This window comes from Hemiscyllium ocellatum, chromosome 35 (genome assembly GCF_020745735.1).
Source record: "Hemiscyllium ocellatum isolate sHemOce1 chromosome 35, sHemOce1.pat.X.cur, whole genome shotgun sequence".
NCBI classification, from domain to species: domain Eukaryota; kingdom Metazoa; phylum Chordata; class Chondrichthyes; order Orectolobiformes; family Hemiscylliidae; genus Hemiscyllium; species Hemiscyllium ocellatum.
The window spans coordinates 13447663-13472681 of NC_083435.1; the positions used below are offsets into that span (position 1 = coordinate 13447663).

Consider the following 25019-nt stretch of genomic DNA (forward strand, 5'->3'; position numbering starts at 1 on the left):
AGACCATAACTTTGCAATTTGTTTCAGTGAAAATTACCTGGATTAGGTTAGCAAGGTTGAATACCAGGTTTAAAACAGACAAACAATTTCTTCACAAAATTACACAATGAAACATAAAGAACAGAATAAAGAACCCCTTCAAAACTCAGTCTATCCAAACAAAACTAAGTATGCTGTTCCGAATATACACAACAGTCCCAATAAACCCCCTTTAAAACACAATATAAAAAATGGTCAGATACTTACCAGCTGAAGTTAGAAGGGCAGAAGACAGAGTTTCCACACAGCTCACTGTTGAACTCTCAACCAGTTCTGGACTGAACTAAACTGCTCAGCTCCACTCAGCTAGAGAGCTGACCACTCTTCTTTCATTCTACAGGTCACTTCTAAAACATGAACACTACGGCCTGAAGTCCCATCTGTTAACATATAAACAAAAGGCCTCTCAAAATCCTTTTCATCTCTGTACCAAATCATTCTGATCAGAGCCTAGTTTTTTATTACCGCTCTGAAAAAAATCAAGGAACAGCTTTTAGAAAAAAAAACAGTTTTGTGACACAAACATAGACTGGACTGTCAGAGTGTTAAGGGCTTGGATGGAGAGGAATTTGTTAAGTGTGTACAAGAAAAGTTTCTTATTCAGTATGTGGATGTACCTACTAGAGAAGGAGCAAAACTTGACCTTCTCTTCGAAAATAAGGCAATGCAAGTGACTGAGGTGTCAGCTGGGGGAGCACTTTGGGGCCAGTGATCATAATTCTATTAGTTTTAAAGTAGCTATGGAAAAAGATAGATCTGATCTAAAAGTTGAAGTTCCTACTTGGAGTAAGGCCAATTTTAATGGTATTAGGCAAGAACTTTCAAACATTGATTGGGAGAGGCTACTCATAAGTAAAGGGATGGTTGGAAAGTGGATGGCCTTCAAAAATGAGATAACAAAAGTCCAGAGGTAATATATTCCTGTTTGGGTGGAGGGCAAGACTGGTAGGTGTATGAAATGCTGAATGACTGGAGAAATTGAGGCTCTGGTCAAGAAAAAGAAGGATGCACATGGTAGGTGTAAACAGCTGGAATCAAGTGAATCCCTCGAGGAATATAAGGGCAGTAGGAGTATAAGTCGAGGGAAAATAGGAGGGCAAAATGCGGATAGGGTTAAAGAGTATCCAAAGGGTTTCGACAAATATGTTAGGGACAAAGGAATAACTAGAGAGAGGGAATAGGGCCCCTTTAAAGATCAATAAGGCTTTGTATGTGTGGAAGCACAGGAGATGGGTGAGATAGGAAATAAATATTTCACTGTTAAGGACATGGAAGCTAGAGAACTCGATGAAATAGATGGTGATATCTTGAAAGATGTCCAGATGAGGAGATGCTGGACATCATAAAATGCATAAAGCTGGAATCTGATCAGATGTATCCCAGAACTTTATAGGAAGCGAGGCAAGTGATTACTGAGCCCATTGTTGAGATATTTATGTCATTGGTAGCCACAAACAAAGTGCCGAAATTCTGGAGGTTGGCTAATATGGTTCCGTTATTTAAGAAAGGTGGTAAGAGAAAAGCCAGTTTTCTCTTGGGGGGAAAGCTCAATTTGTTGTCAATGAGCACATCCTGAATACAATACGATGGTTCTAAAGACCGGTGAGCCTGATGTCAGTGGTGGGCAAGTTGTTTGAGGGGATCCTGAGGGACAGGATTTACATGTGTTTGGTGAAGGTGGGTACTGCAGATGCTGAAGATCAGAGTCAAGATGACTGTGGTTTAGGAAAAGCACAGCAGGTCAGGCAGCATCCGAGGAGCAGGAAAAATTGACGTTTCAGGCAAATGAAGGGCTTTTGCCCGAAACGTCAATTTTTTTTTCCAACTCCTTGGGTGCTGCCTGACCTACTGTGCTTTTCCAGCACCACTCTAATCTTTACATGTATTTCGAAAGGCAAAGACCAATGAGGGATGGCTTTGTGCTTGGGGGTTGTCTCTCTCTAATTTGATTTCAGATTTTTGAAGAAGTGATGAAGAAGATTGATAAAAGCAGAATAGTAGACGTGGTCAATATGAACTTCAGCAAAGCATTAGACAAGATTCTACATTTAGAACGGATTAACAAAATTAGATCACATGGAATCCAGGGAGAGCTAGTCATTTGCATACAAAATTGGCTTGAAGGTAGGTGGCAGAGGATAGTGTTAGAGGGTCAATCTTGGACTGAAGGCCTGTAACCAGTGGTATGCCACAAGGATCGGTGCTGGGTACAGGTGCTGCTTTTTGTCATTTATATAAACGATTTGGATACGAGTGTAAGAGGAATGGTTAGTAAGTTTGCAAATAACACCAAAATTGGTGGTGATGTCGATAGTGAAGAAGGTTACCTCAGAGTACAAAGGGACCTTGATCAGATGAGCTGATGGGTTAAGGAGAGTGGCAGATGGAGTTGATTTTAGGTAAAAGTAGGTTGCGGTATTTTGGTAAGGCAGTTCAGGGTGGGACTTAATGATAAGGTCCCGGGGAGTGTGGCTGAGTAAAAATGACCTTGGGTGCAGGTTCATAGTTACTTGAAAGGTAGACAGGGTAGTGGAGAAGGCATTTGGTAAGCTTGCCTTTACTGGTCAGTGTATTGAGCATGGGAGTTGGAATGTTATGTTACGGCTGTACAGGACATTAGTAAAGCCACTTTTGGAATATTGCATTCAATCCTTGTCTCCCTGCTATGAGAAAATGTTGTGAAACTTGAAAGGGTTCGGAAAAGATTTACAAGGGTGTTGCCAGGGTTGAAGAGTTTGAGCTATCGGGAGAGGCTGAATAGCCTGGGGCTATTTTCCTTGGAGCTTTGAAAGCCGAGGGATGACTTTATATGAATCATGAAGGGAAGGGATAGGGTGAAGGGCCAAGGTATTTTTCCCAGGATAGGAGAGTCCAAAACTAGGGGGCATAGGTTTAAGATGAGAGGGGAAAGATTTAAAAGGGACCTAAAGAGCAACATTTTCATGCAGAGGGTGGTATATATGTGGAATGAGCTTCCAGAGAAAGTGATGGAAGCTGGTACAATCACAACACTTAAACATCTGGTTGGGCGTATGAGTAGGAAGGGTTTAGAGGGATATGGGCTAAATGCTGGAAAATACAACCACATTAATTTAGGATATGTAGTCAGCATGGGTGATTTGGACCAAAGGGTCTGTTTCTGTGCTGAACGATTCTGTGACTCTATTTATATTTTTGAGTTTTCTCTTGGGGGCAAGCTCAGTTTGTTGTCAATGAGCACATCCTGAATACAATACGATGGTTCTGTGGCATCTTTCACCATCCCAAGACTTCTGCAGCCAGTAGATTATTTTCCATGTAATTTTGTGGCAATTGTTCACTATTGCAATGGAAAAATGTACAGAATCCAATTTGTTCACAGCAAGGTCCCAAAAAGAGCATTGAGGAAATGCCTATATCATTATCTTTTCATGTTGGCTCATACATAAACACCAGCCAGATCTGAAAAGGGCAGTCTGCTGCATTGCTTCAGAATAGAGATCCGGGGATCCACTCCTTTGAGAAAGGAGGGCAAATTAGGTTTTAGCTTAATATTCTTTCCCAAAGATGATTGTGGTGTAACACAGACTGGGTACTGAATCCTCCTTTGGTTGCATGGATTATTGTGGCTGCCTACTTGGAGAAATGCTTTAACAACATGTTGACTCTGCTCCATCTGATTTTCCACCTCTTTGCTATTTTTCCCTGCGAATCCCATATCCTTGACATCATAACATCATATATATATATCTATCTCTCTCTCTCCCTCCAGAGGATCTATTGATTTTGGTCTTGAGCATTCTCAATGAATGAGCTTCTACAGTCCTCAGGTCAAGAATTCCAAAGATTTGGCTCCCTCTGAATAGACAAAATGCCTCCTCCTCTCTGTCTTAAATGGCCTGCCCTTTTATTGTCACATTAGAGCTAGGGGAAGCCAGAGTCACCAGCCAAGGGGATATATCCTATCCACATTTAGTAAGAATTTTGTAAATCGAAACACCGTAGTACTTTGATCTTGCTGAGAACTAGTGTAGGCTCAACTGGCAGATTGGTCGTTTGCTGTGCTGTGTAACAATTCTAAATGGAGACTGTTCTTTGTAAACCGATCCTGACGGGCATTGAGATTGTAGATGCAGCTCTGCGTTCAACTGGAACAGCACACACTGCTTGGGAAGAGGGTAGTTCAGCTGTTATTGGTAGGTTTTTTTTAAGTGTGAGGTTAGTTTGAACAACAGCTTTTTGTATCGCAGGTGGCGACGGTGAAGAAAGTTCTGGAAGAGCTGAAGCTGCGTGTGTTCGAAGTGACGGATGAGAAAGCCACGCTTGATGGCAGCGATGTCTTCTTCACAGGTGAATAGAACATAGAAAAATACAGCACAGAACAGGCCCTTCGGCCCATGATGTTGTGCCGAGGTTTAATCCTAATGTAAAATATAATAACCTTCGCACCCCGCAACTCACTGATATTCATCCAGCAGTCGCTTAAATGTCCCTAATGACTCTGCTTCCAAGACCACAGCTGGCAACGCATTCCATGCATTCACAACTCTCTGCATAAAGAACCTACCTCTGACGTCTCCCTTCATACCCTTCTTCCTTCAAACTATGACCCCTTGTACCAGTCAATCCTGCCCAGGGAAAGGTCTCTGGCTAGTGACTCATTATCTTGTATAAATGTCGGTTATATTTTCTCTCCCACCAGCTCCTGACAACTACTTCTGCACCACTGCCAGAAACCCTGTTATGTGAGTTTTCACTCACACACTTGTGGTCACATCACCCATGATGGATTTGCTTAATTTACAAGGATGTTGCCAGGGTTGGAAGATTTGAGCTATAGGGAGAGGCTGAACAGGCTAGGGCTGTTTTCTCTGGAGCGTCGGAGGCTGAGGGGTGATCTTACAGAGGTTTACAAAATAATGAGGGGCATGGATAGGGTGAATAAACAAAGTCTTTTCCTTGGAGTCGGGGACTCCAGAACTAGAGGGCATAGGTTTAGGGTGAGAGGGGAAAGATGGCGGGTTAGCACTGCTGCTTCACAGCGCCAGAGACCCGGGTTCAATTCCCGCCTCAAGTGACTGAATGTGTGGAGTTTGCACATTCTCCCCATGTCTGCGTGGGTTTCCTCCGGGTGCTCCGGTTTCCTCCCACAGTCCAAAACTGTGCAGGTTAGGTGAATTAGCCATGCTAAATTGCCCGTAGTGATAGGTGAAGGGCTAAATGTAGGGGAATGGGTCTGGGTGGGTTGCACTTTGGTAGGTCGGTGTGGACCTGTTGGGCCGAAGGGCCTGTTTCCACACTGTAAATAATCTAATCTAATCTAATAAAAAAAAGAGACCTACGGGGCAACTTTTTCACACAGAGGATGGTACGTGTATGGAATGAGCTGCCAGAGGAAGTGGTGGAGGCTGGTACAATTGCAACATTTAAGAGGCATTTGGATGGGTATATGAATAGAAAGGGTTTGGAGGGATATGGGCCAGGTGCTGGCAGGTGGGACTAGATTGGGTTGGGATATCTGGTTGGCATGGACGGGTTGGATCGAAGGGTCTGTTTCCATGTTGTATATCTCTGACTCTATAACTGCTGATTTGGGACTTCGTTTCCAGGCTCCAGTAGCTCTCTAGCATTGCCTGCCCAATCTCCTGTGTCTGGACCCATGCCTTGAGTGTGAACTGGCTGTTCAACTACAAGGGAATGAGTGAAGCTCATCCATAGAATGGCTATAGCACAGATCTCAGTATTGCTGGAGGTCAGTCATCTCAGTTCCAAGGCATCTCTGCAGGAGTTCCTTAGTCCTAGGCCCAATCATGTTTATCTGTTTCATCAATAGCCTTCCCTCCATCATAAGGCCAGAGTGAGAATGTTCGCTGATGATTGCACAATATTCAGCACCATTCATGACTCTTTAGATACTGAAACAGTCCATTTTCAACACGACAAGGACATTATCCAAGTTTCGACTGACAAGTAACAAGTAACATTTGTGCCACACAAATACTAGGCAATGACCATCTCCAATAAGAGATAATCTAACCACTACCCCTTGACGTTCACTAGTGTTACCATCCCTGAATACCCCACCATCAACATTCGGGGGGGGTTACCATTGACTAAAAACTCAACTGGACTTGCGGACTATAAGAGCAGGTCAAAAGCAGAGAATGCTGTAGCTCACCTCCTGACTCCCCAGAGCCTGTCCATCATCTACAAAGCACAAGTCAGGAGTGTGATGGCCCTTCTTGCCTGGATGATGCAGCTCCAACAAGACTTACAAAGCTTGACACTATCTAGGACAAACCACCTGCTTGATTGGTACCACATCCACAATCATATACTCCCTCCAACAATGATACTCAGTAGCAGCAGTATCTGTACTATCCATAAGGTGCACTGCAGAAATTCAAAGATCCAAAAGCAGCACCTTTCTACCCCACGACCACCATCATCTAGAAGGAGAAGGGCAGCAGAAACACAGGAGCACAACCAACTGCAAGCACCCATCCAAACCACTCACAATCCAGATTTGGAAAACTGTCACCATTCCTCCACTGTGGCTGATCAAAATCCTGAATTCTCTCCCTAAGGGCATTGTGAGTATACCTACCGCACAGGGATTGCAGCATTTCAAGAATGCAACTCACCACCACCTTCTCAAGGGCAACTGGGGACAGGCAATAAATGCTGAGCAGCCAGTAATGCCCATGTCCCATGACTGAATAATGAAAAGAAAGGCCACTCAGCCCATTGTTCCTGTGCGGGTTCTTCACTGTGCAAGTTACTGGTCCCAATCCCTTGCTTTTCCTATAGACTTGGAAATCTTATTTTCTTCCAGTAATTATTCAATTTCCTTTTGAAAGAGTTGACACTCGGTCTTCTTCCACAACACAATCGGGCAGCAAATCCGGGATCCTAATAATTTGCTTCAAATGTAAGATTACCCTTGCATCACCTTTATAAGAACCAATTATAGAGTCATAGAAACAGATCCTTCACGGGAACAGTCCAACTCATCCTTGCTGACCAGATATCCTAAATTAATCTAGTCCTATTCGCCAGCACTTGGCCCATATCTCTCTAAACTCTTCCTATTCATATACCCATGCAGATAGCTTTTTAAATGCTGTAATTATACGGGCATCCACCACTTCCTCTGGCAACTCATTCCATACATGCACCACCCTGTGCATGAAAAAGTCGCCCCTTAGATCCCTTTAAATTTTTTTCCCCTCTCACCTATGCCCCAGGGAAAATATCTTGTCTATTTCCCTTATCCAAGCCTCTCGTGATTTTATAAACCCCTATAAGGTCACCCCTCAGCCTCTGACACTCCAGGGAAAACAGCCCCAGTCTATTCAACCCTCCAACCCTGGCAACATCCTTTGTAAATCTTTTCTGTTTCACAACATTCTTCCAATAGGAGGGAGACCACAGCTGCACACAATATTCCAAAAATAGCCGAGCCAATGTCCTGTACAGCCGCAAAATGATCTCCCAACTCCTACACTGGATGCTCTGACCAATAAAGGAAAGCATACCAAAAGCCACCTTCACTCTACTTTCAATGACTATGAACCTGCACTGCAGGGTCTCTTTGTTCAGCAACACTCCCCAGGATGTCACCGTTAAGATGGTGATTTGCCTTTCCAAAATACAGCACCTCACATTTTTCTAAATTAAACTCTATCTGCCACTCCTCAGCCCATTGGCCGATCTGATGTACTCTGAGATAACCTTCTCTGCTGTCCACTACATCTGCAATTTTGGTGTCATCTGCAAACTTACTCAGTATACCCATTACATTCGCATCCAAATCAATTGCTTTGATTTGATAATATATAAGCAATATACTCTGATACTGGAGAAATAAATGTCATTGGACTCTCCACAAATGCTGCTAGACCTGCTGAATTTCTCCAGCATTTTCTGTTCCCACTGCTTTAAATTGATACTTTCTTGTTTTTCACTTCGTCTACTAACTGGTACAGTATCTCTCGATCTGCTCTGCCTGACCTTTCATGAATTTGAATATCTAGATTAGATTAGATTACTTACAGTGTGAAAACAGGCCCTTCGGCCCAACGAGTCCACACCGACTCTCCGAAGAGCAACCCACTCAGACCCATTCCCCTACATTTACCCCTTCACCTAACACTATGGGCAATTTAGCATGGCTAATTCACCTAACCTGCAAAGTTTTGGACTGTGGGAGGAAACCGGAGCACCCGGAGGAAACCCACACAGACATGGAGAGAATGTGCAAACTCCAGACAGTTGCCCAAGGCGGGAATTGATCCCAGGTCTCTGGCGCTGTGAGGCAGCAGTGCTAACCACTGTGCCACCGTGCTGCCCGCCCATCTCTGTCACATTGCCTCCCAATATTTGCAATCTGTCTGTAAGACTGAAGTCCCTCACCCCGAGAACCATTCTGGTGTTTTTTTTTCTGCACCCTCTCTAAGGCTTTCACTTATCCATCCTAAAGTGTGGTGCCCTGAACTGGACACATCCATATTTTCATTTTCTCACAGCAGCATTCACTTGGATGTGATAAATGTGATTTTGCACTATCTGCTCATGTTCATATCAGAAGATGTAGTAGTAAAAGTAAGCCATTCAGTCCATTACATCGGCTCTGCTACTCAATGAGATGAATGGCTGATCTGATCATTCACACCACCAATTGTCTACCTTTTCACTATAGACAGGTAAACTCAATAGTTCAATGATGGGAAAGTTCTCCTCCTCAACTCAATCTTGCTTGGACACTCTACTCGACAGAGATCCAATACAGGAAAATATCAGTGCCTCCTTCATTCAGTTTAAAACTCAAGTTGCTGCTTCAACTTTAACACCAATTTTGTTTAAAATAATTGCACTTAGCAGCCTACTGTGTTCTAGTCTAGTTCCCTTCCACCTTTGTGGTGTTCCTCCCAACATCCAGCAAAGAATGTGTGCTCTGGAGTATTGAACACTTTCTCACTGTGACCTTTCCCAGAGCAAGTCCAGAAGAAACCTTCGTGTACACTACTCATTCTGTACTACTTTGGTCCCAATCTCCAAGTGACCCAGTTTGGCATTTCTGCACATTGCAAACTATCTTGTGCCCTGTCGGAAATTATTAAAATGAGGGAGCACTGGATTGAGAGTACTGTGGTAGGCCACACAGAAGGTTTTGTTCCATTTGAGACTTGAGGAGCCTTGTACTGGATGTTCTACATTTTGGATCCTGCAGGTAGCAAACCTCTCCCCAGCTTGCACTTAAGCCCCCCCCCAACCCCACCCCAAGTCTCTGTACCTCTCCCATCTGCTGCTCATGCAGGAAGTGACACATTTAAGCTAAGGCTATTTTGGTTTTGTAATGGTTCTATTTTGGACTCTGTTTAGAATGAGGAAGTGGTTAGTGTGAAGTGCTGACAGCATGAATGTATCTGTGAAACTGCTTCTTCATGAGGGTCAGGACGAGCTCAGGACACGTGCCTGTTCCCTCTGTAGGAGAGGTAATCTCCCTGAAATTGGTTTTGCTTTCTTCGTCTGTGAGGTTGGCGAAGTTAGATGTCAACCTGACAGTTCTGCCAAGTCTTGTGTAAGCCTTGCTGCTGAGTTAAGGGTAGCAATGATTGTTCTCTCAAATATTTCATGGGAGGAGCATTACTGGCAAGGTCGGCATTTGTAAACCACCTCTACTTGCCCTTGGAGGTGGCAATCAGCTGCCTTCTGGAACCACAGCAGACTATGTGGTGTAAGTGTTAGAGCAGGGTTATAGGATTTTAACTGTGAGGGAATGGTAATGCACTTTTGAACCAAGATGGTGCATGGCTTGTAAGGAAACTTGCAAATGGTGCTATCCCCACGTATCTGCTGCTTTCAAGTAGGTAGAGGCCACACATTTGGAAGGTGCTGTGAAAGGAACATTGGTGAGTTGCTAAAGTGCACCTTGTACATGGTACATGCTGTTGCTGGTGTGTGGCATTGGTGAAGGGACTGAATGTTGGTGGATAGATGTTGTCCTGGATGGTATTGAAGCATCCTGAGTGTTGCTAGAACTGCACTCATCCAGGCAAGTTATACAGTCATATAAGACAGAAAGTCTAACTAGACTCTACTGATCATAATCCCAAATTAAACAAGTCCCACCTGCCCCCTGCGCTTGGCCCATATCCCTCCAATCAGTTCTTGTTCATGTATAGTACTTATCGTAATGCCTTTTAAATATTATAACTAGACCACATCCACCACTTCCTCTGGAAGTTCATTCCACGTACCCTATGCCACCTCACTAAGAGTGAGTTACACACCACAACTCTTTGCCAATTGATCCACCAATGTGTCTGCTTCATTTTATTGCATTTTGAACATAGCTGTTGTATCTGCTTCCATCCTGCCTTCAGGTCACACTTTGCAGGTCATCTTATCGCAGTGTGTAAAATAACATCTGAGCTCATCATTGCTCTGGTTCACTCTGGCAGTACATGCTGCTGCTCTCACTTCTGTGCTGTGTAATTGCTTTTAAAGTGGTACTTTCATGTGGCTGTCACTGGAAAAGCCAGCACTTGTGCCCTTGAACTGAGTGGCTTGTCGAACCACTTCAGTTTGGGGGGGAGGGGCTTAAGAATCAAACACGTTGCTATGGGTCTGGAGTCTCATGGAGTCCAGACCTGATCAGGGTAGAAATTAGCCTTTAATAAAGGATATTACTGACCCAGGTAGCTTTTATGACAATCAATGATAAATTAGTTATTTTGTTAAAATAGTACTTACATTCCACCAGCTGCAGTGATCAGGTTTTCAGCCTGCATTAGCCTGGGGTCCTCTGGATTTCTTAGCTAGTGGCGTTACCACCCAGCCACCACAATGCTCGGTATTCACCCTCTTATCCTCCCTCTCCCCTTCTTGGTTTCAGGCCGCGAGTTCTTTGTTGGGATCTCCAAGTGGACCAATCACAAAGGAGCGGAGTATGTGGCGGAAGCATTCAAGGTGAGTTAGATTGTGGTCAAATGCTCTCTGTTGTTGCAGGCATCTGTTGTCAAGAGCCGGCATGTGAATGTGAAGTGGACAGTCCAGTTCTATTGTAATGAGGTTTTTTTGAAGATAACATGCAAATGTGGGGTGAGGAGCTTAAATTGGCCTTGAAGCCTGGAAATAGTGCACACCTCAGGTTAAACATTGAGATAGTTGTTGGTTTAGTGGAAAAGTGGTGTAAAAAGTGAATTTTCAGCTTGCTAATCAGATGTAAAGCTGACCATGTCCACCAAACTCCCATTACAAAAAAATTAGCCTGTTTTAATGATTAAATGTCGGTTTTTCAAATAATCGATTCTGTTGACAAGTAGTGAATTGTTACGCTATAGAAGGAGGCCCATTCAGCCCATTGTGTCTGTACTAGCTCTGTGAGCATTTTTGGCTTATCTGCGATCTCCTGCCTGTTCCCTGTAAATTTTGTTTCAATTAAGAGGTTTAGAGTTCTAGAATTACACAGCACGGAAACAGACCCTTCAATCTAAATCGTCCATGCCAACCAGATATCCTAAATTAATCCAGTGCCATTTGTCAGCATGTGGTCTATATCTCTCTCTTCTCTTTCTTTTCACATACCCATCCAGATATCTTTTCATAGAATCCATAAAGTGTGGAAATAGGCCATTCAGCCCAACAAGTCCACACTAGCTCTCTGGACTCAGCCCCCTAGCCTGTTCCTGTAACCCTGCATTTCCCATGGCTAATCCACCTACCTTCCAGGTTCCTGGAGACACTATGGGAACCTGAGCATGGTCCATCCACTTAATCTACATATTTCTGAACTGTGGGAGGAAACCAGAGCACCCAGAGGAAACCCGCACAGACAGTTGCCTGAGGCTGGAATTGAACCCATGCCCTTGGTGCTGTGAGGCGGCAGTGCTAACACAGTGAGTCAGGTTGCTGCTCCAAACTTTAGATATTGTAACTGTACTAGCCTCCACCACTTCCTCTGGCAGCTGATTCCATACACACACGACCCGCTTTGAGAAAAAGTTGCTCCTTTGGTCTTTTTTAAAATCTTTCCCCTCTCACCTTAAACTTATGCCCCCTAGTTTTAGACTTCCCTATCCAGGGAAAAAGGCTTTGGCTATTCACGTTATCCATGCCCCTCATGACGTTATAAACCTCCATAATGTCACCCCTCAGCCTCTGACACTCCAGGGAAAACAGTCACAGCCTATTCAGCCTCTCCCTATAGCTCAAGCCTTCCATTCCTGGCAATATCCTTGTAACTCTTTTCTGAATCCTTTCAAGTTTCACAACATCCTTCTGATAGCGGAGGGACCAGAATTGAACATAGTATTCCAAAAGTGGCCGAACCAATCTCTTATATAGCTGCAACATGACCTCCCAAACTCCATCCTCAAAACACTGACCAATAAAAGCTTAAATAATCATCCATTGCCCTCTTGAATCTGCTTCCACCACAATTCCAGGCAGTGTACCTTCCTGAACTAAGCCACTACTATTTGTTAAAATGTGTTTTTCTCGCATCTTGTTTGCTTCTTTTGCAAAACGGTCTAAAACCGTGACCTCTGGTTCTCGATCTTTTTACAAGTGGAAACCATTTATTCCTATCTATTCTATCCAGATCCTCGTGAGTTTGAAACCTTCTGTCAGATGCCCTCTCATCCTTCTCCTCTCCAGGGAGAGCAGTCCTAAGTTAGAATCATAAAGTCATAGAGTTTTACATTAGGATTAATTCTTGCCTTTTCAAGTGAAGATTAATAATGTTAAACTCACTGGTCAAGTAATTCCCTGGTTTATCTCTACTACCCTTCTTGAATAAAGGTTCCAAGTTAACTGTCCTCTAGTCCTCTAGCACCTCTCCCATATCCAGAGAGGATTTGAAAATTAATGTCAGGGTCCTTGCAATCTCCTCCCAAAGCAGTCTCAGCTGCATCTCATCTGCACCTGGGGACTTCTCCAATTTTAATGTTGTTAAATCCGATAATACCTCCTCCCTTGTAATTTTGTTCAGATCTATCAGATCTATCTCTTCCCTGATATCTATACTAACAGGTTTCTTTATTGGGATTATGAATGTAAAGTACCATTTTAAATCTCGCTATGCCTTCTTGCTCCATCCACTTGCCAGTTGAGTCCCTAATATACCCCACTCTTTCACTGGTCATCTTCCTGTCACTAATATGCTTCTAAAATGGGAGCTGTTGTGGTGCAGTGGCAATGTCCCTACTGCTGGGCTAGAAGGTTGATGTCCCTCCTGGTCCAGAGGTTGCTTTAAAATGCTCCAGGTTTCCTTTTATTTTACCTGCTAATCCTTTTCACGCCCCATCTTTGCTTTCCTAGTTTTCTTTTTAAAGTAAACCCCCCTTCAATTCGCATATGCCTCTGGGGCATCTGGTGTTCTGAGGACTCATAAGCTTCCCTTCGTATCCTTATCCAATCCTGTACATCCCAAAACATCCAAGATTGTTTGGAATTTTTGGTCCAACTCTTCATCTTTTACGGGAACAAGCTGGACTCCCACTGCTCTGATGTGAATTTTTCTCCGCCCCAATCCACTTTCACCAGATCCTGTCTTATTGTCTTACTGGCTCCCGCAAACCCATTTCAAAATTTTTATATCTGACCCCGTCTTTGTCCTTTCCCGTGACCACTTGGTCATTATGGTCGTGTTATGGTCTTTATGGCCAAAATGTTCTATGGATGCTTCTCCCATTTTCCAGCCTTCTCCCATTTTCCACATTACTAACATGCCTCATCCCTGGAACCATTGCAGTAAACCTCTTCTGCACTTTTCCTCCATCCTTTCCAAAGTGTGATGCCTGGAAATATAGACAGTACTCCAGTCCATGTTTAAACAATGTTCAGTTGTTTTACATAACCTTGCAACTCTTGTACTCTGCTCCCATATTAATGAAGCCCAGAATACTGTGTGCATAATTGACTGCTATCTCCATCTGTCCTTCCACCTTTAATGACCTAAACATGTACACAGTCAGCTCCCTCTGCTCCTGTATTCTCAAGAGAATATTCCCCTTTACTTTGCATTGCTCCCCCTGGTGGCTTAATACCCGGGAAGTTTCTAATTGACCTCAGCTTGTGTCCAGAGAGGAAGTAGGTTTTAGGGGCTGGGCTGATTGTTATGGATGCATCTCTTGTTTGGAGAAGGTAGGTCTGCACCAATGGATTGTTCCTTCTTTTCTGTCTAGGATTTTACGGTGTCCGTTGTGCACATTCCTGAGCCCCATCATTTGAAGAGTTTCTGCAGCATGGGTGGACCCAGCACCATTATCATAGGGAACAGTGAAGTTGCTCAAAAGGTCATCAAGGTAAGGTGCTCCTCTTTATGCACAACTGCTGGATTCTCCAAACATCTCATTTGGCCTCCCGTTTTCCCCAGTTAGCTCCCCTTGTCTGAGATGATCCAATATGTCCGGGCTCTAGATGGAGTAGACAGGAAGAGATTCTTCCCTTAAAGACAGCTCAATACCAGGAATTTAAGGGGATCAGGCAGCATGGTGGTTCAGTGGTTAGCACTGTTGCCTCACAGTGCCAGGGAACCGATTCCAACCTCGAGTGACTGTCTGTTGAATCTCCTCTGGTTTCCTCCTACAATCCAAAGATGTGCAGCTTAGATGGATTAGCCATGCTAAATTGCCTATAGGGTTCAAGGATGTGTACGTTAGGTGCATTAGTCAGGGGAGATGCAGAGTAACAGGTTAGGACAATGGGTCTGGGTGGCATTCTTTTTGGAGGGTCAATGTGGACTTGTTAGACCAGATGGCCCTGTTTCCACACTGTAGGGATCTGTTTTTAAAATAAGTAATATAATTAGACAGGATATGTGGAAAAATCATTTTAATTCAGTCTGAACGTCACTGCCTGGTTTGGTGGCACAGACAGAAGCAGGAATATATATGCTGTGGCTTGCAAGGCTTCAGTCCAGATACTGAGAGATGAGATGGTGGCTAGTTTTGTTTTTGGCCATGAAATGGGCCACACGACTTCTTCCTGTGCTGTAACATTTCTCTGGTTTTGTATCTTGGCCAAGCCATACATCATCTCCCCCTTCTCCTGTGCTTTTACAGTAAGACTAACTGGATAATGTCCAGGATTGGGACTTTATCCCAGAACAGGGCTGGATATGGTTAACTTGGGAAGACAGTGGCGTCGTGGTGATATCACTGGAATAGCACTCCTGCGGCCCAAGTTAGTGGTCTTTTGGACACAGGTTCAAATCCAGCAGCTGTTGGAATTCAAAATCAGTTGATATAGCCAACAAATTAATATAAAGCTAGCAGCAATAATGTTGATCATTGTCAGCTGTTGTAAAAGCCATGTGATACACAAATGCTCTTGAGGGAATAACAAGATGGTTATGGTAGGGAATTTTAATTTTCCAAACAGAGACTGGGACAACGTGGCAACAGACTCTTTGGTCCAACTCATCCATGTCAACCAGATATCCCAACCCAATCTAGTCTCGCCTGCCAGCACCTGGCCCATATCCCTCCAAACCCTTCCTATTCATATACCCATCCAGATGGTTTTTAAGCATCTGGATGCTTAAGTATACTCCTCCTATATATATATATATATATATATATATATATATATATATATTCCTCTATAGGAGAAGGTGCAAAATGACTTATTCTTGGGAAATAAGGGATGGCAGATGACTGAGGTGTCAGTGGGGGAGCACTTTGGGGCCAGTGGCCATAATTCTATTAGTTTTTAATGTAGTGATGGAAAAGGATAGGCCAGATCTCAAAGTTGATATTCTAAATTGGAGAGGGGTCAATTTTGATGGTATTAGGCAAGAACACTCAAAAGCTGACTGAGGGCAGATGTTCACAGGTAAAGGGACAGCTGGAAAATGGGAAGCCTTCAGAAATGAGATAACAAGAATCAGAGACAGTATATTCCTGTCAGGGTGAAAGGAAATGCTGGTAGGTACAGGGAATGCTGGGTGACTAAAGAAATTGAGGGCTTGGTTCAGAAAAAGGAGGAAGCATATGTCAGGTCTAGACAAGATAGATCGAGGGAATTCTTAGAAGAGTATAAAGCCAGTAGGAGTATACTTAAGAGGGAGATCAAAAGGACAAAAAGGGGACATGAGAGAGCTTCGGTAAATAGAATTAATGAGAATCCAAAGGGTTTTTACAAATACATTAAAGACAAAAAGGTAACAAGAGAGAGAATAAGGTCCCTCAAAGAACAGCAAGGCGGCCTTTGTGTGGAGCTGCAGGAGATACTAAACGAGTATCTTGCATCTGTATTTACTGTGGAAAAGGACAAGGAAGGTGCAGAATGTAGAGAAATACATGGTGACATCTTGGAAAATGTCCATATTACAGAGAAGGAAGTTCTGGATGTCCTGAAATGCATAAAAGTGGATAAATCCCCAGGACCTGATCAGGTGTACCCTAGATATGGGAAGCTAGGGAAGTGATTGCTGGGCCTTTTGCTGAGATACTTGTATCATCGATAGTCACAGGTGAGGTGCCGGAAGACTGGAGATTGGCTCCTGTGGTGCTACTATTTAAGAAGGGTGGTAAGAACAAGCCAGGGAACTATAGACCAGTGAACCTGACATCAGTGGTGGGCAAGTTGTTGGAGGGAATCCTGAGGGACAGGATGTACATGTATTTGGAAAGGCAAGGACTAATGGATAGTCAGCATGGCTTTGTGTGTGGGAAATCATGTCTCACAAACTTGATTGAATTTTTTTTGAAGAAGTAACAAAGATGATTGATGAGGGCAGATCAGTAGACATTATCTATATGGACTTCAGTAAGGTGTTCAACAAGGTTCCCCATGGGAGACTGGTTAGAAAGGTTAGATCTCATGGAATACAGGGAGAACTAGCCATTTGGATACAGAGCTGGATCAAAGGTAGAAGAAAGAGGGTGGTCGTAGAGGGTTGTTTTTCAGACTGGAGGCCTGTGACTAGTGGAGTGCCACAAGGATTGGTGCTGAGTCCACTACTTTTCATCATTGGATGTGAGCTCAAGCAGTATAGTTAGTAAGTTTGCAGATGACACCAAAATTGGAGATGTAGTGGATATTGAAGAAGATCACCTCAGATTACAATGGGGTCTTGATCAGATGGGCCAATGGGCTGAGGAGTGGCAGATGCATTTATTTTCGATAAATGAGAGGTGCTGCATTTTGGGAAAGCAAATCTTAACAGGACTTATACACTTAATGATTAGGTCCTTGAAAGTGTTGCTGAACAAAAAGACCTTGGAGTTCAGGTTCATAGCTCCTTGAAAGTGGAGTCGCAGGTAGATAGGAAAGTGAAGAAGGCATTTGGTATGCTTTCCTTTCTTGGTTAGAGCATTGAGTACAGAAGTTGGGAGGTTATGTTGCGGCTGTACAGAACATTGGTTTGGCCACTTTTGGAATATTGCAAGCAATTCTGGTCTCCTTCCTATCGGAAAGATATTGTGAAACTTGAAAGTGTTCAGAAACTATTTACAAGGATGTTGCCAGGGTTGGAGGATCTGAGCTATAGGGAGAAGTTGGATAGGCTGGGGCTGTTTTCCCTGGAGTGTCAGACGCTGAGGGATGACCTTAGAGAGGTTTATAAAATCATAAGGGGCATTGATAGGGTAAATAGAAAAGGGGGTCTTTTTCCTGGGGTGGGGAGTCTAGAACTACAGGGTAGAGGTTTAGGGTGAGAAGGGAAAGATATAAAAGAGACCTAAGGGGCAACTGTTTTCATGCAGAGGGTGGTGCGTGTGTGGAATGGGCTGCCAGAGGAAGTGGTGGAGGCTAATATAATTGCAACATTTAAAAGGCATTTGGATGGGTATATCAACAGGAAGGGTTTGGAGGGATATGAGCCAGATGCTGGCTGGTGGGACTAGGTTGGGTTGGGATATCTTGTCGGCATGGACGGGTTGGACAGAAGGGTCTGTTTCCATGCTGTACATCTCTATGACTCGGTGAGTCTAAGTAAATCTTCCATCCTTACCTGCTCTGGCCTACACGTGCCAGAATTTTATCTATGCTCTGAAATGGCCCAACAAGCCACTCGGTTCAAGGGTAATTATGATTGACAACAAATGCTGGCCTAGCCACACATCCCATGGAAGAATAAAGGGAAACAAAACCATTGTTTGCAGCCTTCATATGGAAACCATTGGTACACTATGTCCATGCTGGCTCTTTGAAAGAGCAATTCATGCAGTTCCACTCCGTGCCTTTTCCCTGTGGCTCTGACAATGTTATCACTTCCAGATACTTATTCAGTTCCCTTCTGAAAGCTCAGCTGTATCTGCTTCCATCTCAGTCACTGCAATGTATTCACGATCATGATGAGTGACTGCATTAAAACGTATTTCCTGATGGCACCAATACTGTTGGTCCTTCCAGTGAGCTGGAGGTGCAGTTCCTGTGACTAGCTATCAAATACCAGCCAGTGTTTGTGACAGTGTAGAGGGAAGCTTCATTCTGTATTTAACTTGTACTGTACCTCTCCTGGGAGTGTTTGGGCGAGGACAGCATTGATGAATCTTAATTTTCAGTTTAAAAGAGCAGAGAGAGCTTTACTTTGTATCGAATCCGTGCTGTGCCTATCGTGGGAGTGCTTGATAGGGACAGTATAGACAGAGCTTCACACTGTATCAAACCCTGTGCTGTCCTGTTCTGGGAGTGTTTGCTGGGGACAGTACAGAGGAGCTTTACTCTGTATCTAACCCCATGCTGACCCTGTTCTGGGAATGTTTGATGGGAACAGTACAGAGGACAATAGACAACAGGTGCAGGAGTCGACCATTCAGCCCTTCGAGCCTGCACCGCCATTCAATATGATCATGGCTGATCATACCTAATTAGTATCCTCTTCCTTCCTTATCTCCATAACCCTTGATTCCACTATCTTTGAGAGCTCTATCCAACTCATTCTTAAATGAATCCAGAGACTGGGCCTCCACTGCCCTCTGGGGCAGAGCATTCCACACAGCCACCACTCTCTGGGTGAAGAAGTTTCTCCTCATCTCTGTCCTAAATGGTCTACCCCGTATTTTTAAGCTGTGTTCCTCTGGTTCGGCACTCACCCATCAGGGGAAACATGTTTCCTGCTGCCAGAGTGTCCAATCCTTTCATAATCTTATATGCCTCAATCAGATCTCCTCTCAGTCTTCTTAACTCAAGGGTATACAAGCCCAGTCGCTTCAGTCTTTTAGTGTAGTTTCAGTTTAAAAGAGAAGAATGAGTTTTAATTTCAGTTTAAAAGGGTAGAGGGAACTGTGACCCTGTCAAACTCTACCTGGCACTGAACCGGTTAGATACAGAACGGAGCTTCCTTTACAGAGACCCAGGTGCAGAATGGGCACAGCCTGGGCGAATCGCTTTGTATCTGTCTGTTATTGAGTGTGTGACTATCACGGTACTCAGTGTGAGGTGGGTGGTTACTGACACGGGGGCCTGTGGTTTTCAGAACATGTGCTCTAATGCTCGTTGTTTTCCTCTTTCTGCCCTCAGGCGATGGAGCAGCTAACGGACTATCAGTACGACAAACTGAGCGTACCAGATGACGCTGCGGCCAACTGCATCTATGCACGCGTTGGCAACAAATGCAATGCCTTGGTCCACCGGACAGCGGATGAGTTTCCGGAAAGTTCCAAGGTCTTCTATTTTTCGTGTCTTGTTTTATTGGGTCACGGCCCAGAGTTTGATGGGGAGGGGGGAGGGAGTGTCCTGGCAGGAGGGGATCCTTCAGTGTTAAAATCTAAAACGTGCAAACAGTTGGAAATGAACAGCTTTTGATTCCATGAGGAGGCCCTTTAAAACAGGTCAGTTGCCAGTTCGCATTTCCCTTTAAAAATTGTTCATGTTTACACCAGCTCCTGGGTCCAATGTCAGCCCCTGGTGGGAGGAGAGCAGTACTGCAAGGAAAGGGATGGGGGGGGGGGCCTATTTCAGGGGGGAGAAAGTAGGCTAATTTAACATTGCTTAACAATGCCTCTGCTCCAAGCTTACCTTTAAAGAGCTTCTAGCCACTATTCTTCTGGGTCTGGTGACGTGAGGGACGGGCTGTGCATATTCTGAAAACTGTTAATTTTATGCTGAAAAAGAACTTCACTACATTCTGTGACTGAGGCGGCATTGAATTAGCACCACAGCTGCAACGTGTCTGCACATTGGTTTAATACTTCACAGATGTTTGAAAGCAGTGCGGAAACATGGTGCAGACACGTCAGTTGTCTCTCTCTCTCTCTCTCTCTGTCTCGAGCTCCCTGCTTTGCTTTCACCCACTCCCCAACGACCCCCGCTCCCCATCTCACCCAACCCGTCTGTCTCTGTGTTTCTGTCTCCCACCCTTCCTCTGTCTGCAAAACACAGAAAAACTAACAAGTGACACATACTGGTCCAATTTGTCGCCTGTAGTTCAAAATAGAGCTCCAGCATGTTCATTTCCCAGTATTACATTTTTTTCCATTGTTTTCATATATGACCATCTCCACATTTTCTCTTTTCTTTCTCCATCTCTCTCCTTCTATCTCTCTTCGTGTACCACTTTCTCTCCTCTCTCTCTTTCTCTGTCCCTGGTTTGTGCTCTGTGTTCCACTTACTCTTTCCCTTTTTATGTGTGTGTTGTTCTTTTTTTCTCTCTCCCTCTCTCTCCCCCACCCCCCGCACTTTGCCTGTGTTCCTCTTTTGCTTGTGCTTTCTCTCTGTCTCCAACCCCACCCTAGTTTCTCTCTCTCTCTCTCTCTCTCTCTCTCTCTAATTTACCCTCTTTTTCACTGTCTCTCTCCCTCTCTCTCTGCCCCTTCTCTGTAATTGTGTTTTCCTCTCTTCCTCCGGCTGTATTTTGATTTGAACTCTTTCTGAAGAGGCCTTGTAGTGAAAGGATTGATTGTATCTGACTCAATGAAGCATCCCCACTGCCACCGCCCACCCAGTTACCTCGGTGCTTTAACTCCTCCTTGCCTTGTGAAGTTTATTACAATATATGATCTATTGAGTTTACTCTGCACTCAGAGTCTCCTTTCACTTCCCACCCTGATTCTTGTGTTAGTGAAAGTGCCTGGAACCAGCTGATGTCTTACATTTATCCTGATGCCATTTAAAGTAGGTAAATCAAACAGCTGCTTTTCTTTTTTTTAAAAAAAGGGCCCATGGGAGCACTTTTAATTGTTAAGTGACAGTTGCCTAAGCAAATTATAGACCTGAGAATTGCCTACACATAGAAGGAGCATGTGCTGACATTACTGCCAGGCCTGTCGGATCATTGCCCTGCTGCTGAGGACCGTCGCTAAGGAAACGGGGCCCAATCTAACCCCGGTGACCATTTTGTTTTTTAGAGTCATACAGCACAGAAACAGACTCTATGGTCCCACTTGTCCGTGCCAAACAAATATCTTAAACTGACCTGGTCAGCATTTGGCTTCAAAACCCTTCCTATTCATATGCCCAACCAGATGTCTTTTTTTTTGTTGATGTGTGAATGGACTAAGCAACCTTGGTTTGTTCTTGAGACTCTGAACTACTGGGGTATGTGATCAGATTTTTAAAGTCTTTCTTTTTTGCTTCTCTCACCCCGCCCCGGCCTGATTTTGATGGTTGGATCGATCTACATTGAGCTTGGTTTTGTTTTAAAACACACAAAAGCAAGTTGGCTGTCATTTTGCCCTTGGCTCTGTAGAATGAGCAGCGATGAATGGGAACTGAGGGTATACGTGTAAAAGATGCTGGCAGCTTTAGTTACTTTTTAAGGAGCTTTTGTCTCAAGGGCAGAGGTGAACACAGCAGAAAAATCTCAGCACAGTGGATTTGAACATTCCTGGGTTTTCTTGTGCAGCAGTATTAACCCTGGCCCAGATTACTTAATGGTCAATCTATTCGGAATAGTAACAGGCTAAAGGCAAGAAGTCAAAGAGTTTGGGGTGGGGGAAGACTTGATAAGATGTACTCAAAGGCAAAGGTTTCTCATCGTGCAAGTAAGGATGAACTACCTCAGAGGTAACTGAATTTAAATAATTCTGAAAAAGAATGAAAGGGGAAACTAGTAGAAATTTCTTCAGAGAGCAGTCCCTCTCTTAGAGTAGTCCTCCAGAATCCAGGATGATTTGCTTTCCCTTGAGTTTGATTGGTTAGAATCATGGGATCGAGAGCACAGAAGGAGGTATCCCTGGTGATGTGAGGCAGCAATGCTAACCACTGAGTCACTGCCACCCCAATACATAATTGGATATATATATTTGAAGATGGTTGAATCTTATGGTTGGGAATGGGAAAGTGTATTGGGTGTGTGAAAGCCAGCATGGGAGATTAAATTGAATAGGGTTCTTGCAAGAAGCAAGCACAGTTGGGCTGAGTTGAATGGTCTTCATTGCTACCACATTCTTTGAAAGTATATAGAGCAAATGCTTTCAGCCTCAGTCCCAAAGCATAATTCACTGTAAAATACTATCAGGAAATGCAGCAGCCAATTCATGCAAAATAGGATTCCCAACTGCAATAGGTAAATATCTGGGTCCATGTTTTTTTTTTAAATTTAGTGATGTTGACTGAGGGAAAATATAGGGTGGTAGGGTGAACCCCCGTTCTTCAAGAGAGTACTGAGAGTTTTCTGCTGATTTGGCAGATAAGGCCTTTCTGCCAAGCCTCATCCAAAAGGCAGTACCTCTGACAGCGCAGCATTCCCTCACAATGCCGCTGGCCGTATCATAAATTCATAGAGATATACAGCACAGAAACAGACCCCTTGGTCCAACTCATCCATAATGACCAGATATCCTAAATTCATCTAGTCCCATTTGCAATATTTGCTCCATATCTCTCTAACCCAGAGGTGGGGAACCTTTTCATGTTGGAAGACCGCGTTATGTTAGTTGTAATTTAATAAGGCCGCATCCAAGAAACTTCAATTATATATTCTTCAAAATTCACATTATTTTGTAAAAATCTAACTACTATGTACTAACTAACTTTATAATTAACATTTTGTTTCCTTTTTTTAAAGTTAAATAACTTTTTAATGAGTTTGTTGTGACTGCTTTTTGTAGGAAAGCATTTGAATATTTGGTTGCAGCATGGAGATCTGCAGTTTTAGCTGACCCTCTAGATGGGTATCCATCATTTGTGACCTTAAGGGCGTCTCAATTTTGGTTAAGTAGGAGAATGTAGATTCACCGCAATAAGTGGTTGAAAAGTGGCACCAGTCAGGCAGGGAAGATAGTGTACATTCTAGAGTCGCATTATAACTAAATCATGAGCATAGCAGATGTTGAAATAGCCCTTATGACTTACCAATTTTTTAATTGTAGCGGTCAGTCTGTGAGGATTATTTTGTTGAATTTTCTTTTACTCTCTGGTATTCTAAATACATTCATTTTAAGATTAAAATAAAAATAATAAAGGACGAAAAAACCATATTAATAAAACATAAAAGATTTATTCTGCAAAGTTTGCATTCATTCAAAAGGCCACACACAACGGCCTAGGCGGCCATAGGTTCCCACCCCTGCTCTAAACCCTTCCTATTCATCTACACATCCAGATGCCTTTTAAATGCTGTAATTGTACCAGCCTCCAACACCTCCTCTGGCAGCTCATTCCATAAACGCACCACCATTTGTGTGAAAAAGTTGTCCCTTTGCCCTCTAGTTTTGGAGTCCCTACCCTGGGAAAAAGACCTTGGCTATTCACTCAATCCATGCCCTTCATGATTTTATAAACCTGTATGTTTGACACTTCAGTCTTGAGTGAGACTTGAGCCCACAGATTTCTGATGTTGACGTGTGTATATGATCTCTGCAATACTAACACCTCCTGTCAGGAGGCTGAGCGTATGGTCGGTCTGACTGAGGAACGTATGCCAGGAATGTCCTTTAGCTCTGGGCTGCTGAGCAGGGAGCTGAGTCTCCTCCTCCTCTGCTGAACGCTGTCTTCTGCTTTTTGTACCTCATGTGAAATATGGGTGGGGGTTCTTTCACTCATCGGGGCTCGATGCTTTACCGAATCTGACTGTCAGACATTTGTAAAATGGGACTCCCTTCCCCTCCAGGCAGAGCGATTAGTGCAGCATCATCAGAACAAATCTGAAATATTTGAAATAGTTATTGAATGGACTTGAATGGGTTGTCTTTCTATTTTCAACTGTGAGGAAGGAACCACAAGGAATGTAAACTTCAGCTTATTCAAAACTCTGTTGCCTGGAATGTAACTCTGACCAAGTCCTGTTCACCCACCATTCCTAGGCCTCTAACCTATTTTAGCTCCTTGTCCAGCATCGCTTGCATTTTTTAAGTTCTCACCTGGTCTTGCTTCTCTGTATCACTGTAAAGTCCTCCAGCCCTATTACCCACCAAAATCTCTGTGCTCCTCCAATTCTGACCTCTTTACATCTGACTTCCTACTCTCCACCATTGATGGCCTTCAACTGCAGAGGCATTAAATTGTGAGATTCCCTCCATTCTTCCAGCCTCTCATTTCATCATCTTATTTTAAAGCCTGCATGTACTACTACATTTTTAGAATCCTTTTACATAGAATCCCTACAGTGTGGAAATAGGCCCTTTGACCCAACGAGGCCACACTGATTTTTCTGAACAGCATTCCCCCCCCCCCCCCCCCAGACCTATCCCCCTACCCTCTCATGGCTAATGCACCTAACCTAAACATCCCTGGACACCACAAGCAATTTAGCATGGCCAATCTACCGAAACTGCACATTTTTGGACTGTGGGAGGAAACTGGAGCACCCAGTGGGAACCCACACAGATAGTCACCCGAGGATGGAATCAAAACCCGGTTCCTGGCGCTATGAGGCAGCAGTGCTGGCCACTGAGCCATTGTGATGTCTTGACATCTCATTACTTAGAAGTGCGTAGTATGGGAATACCAGCAGTACCTGCAAATTGCTCTGCAAGCAATACCTGGACTTATATCACTGTCCTTCCATTGTCACTGAGTCAAAATTCAAGCATTCCCTCCCTGCCAGTTCTGTGGGTGTTCCTGCACCAGTCTAAACACATGGGGGTTCAAAAATATAACTCACT

At 43.8% G+C, this 25019-nt stretch overlaps 1 protein-coding gene across 1 annotated transcript in view; it reads left to right on the forward strand.

The window, feature by feature from the left end:
* The window catches only part of LOC132832717 (N(G),N(G)-dimethylarginine dimethylaminohydrolase 1-like), a 78352-nt gene that overhangs the window by 52939 nt on the left and 394 nt on the right, over positions 1-25019 (forward strand). Inside the window, exons 2-5 of the mRNA XM_060850827.1 lie at positions 4269-4368; positions 10919-10992; positions 14211-14330; positions 19495-19638. Coding sequence (XP_060706810.1) covers positions 4269-4368; positions 10919-10992; positions 14211-14330; positions 19495-19638 — 438 coding nt within the window. The remainder of the gene's footprint in view (positions 1-4268; positions 4369-10918; positions 10993-14210; positions 14331-19494; positions 19639-25019) is intronic.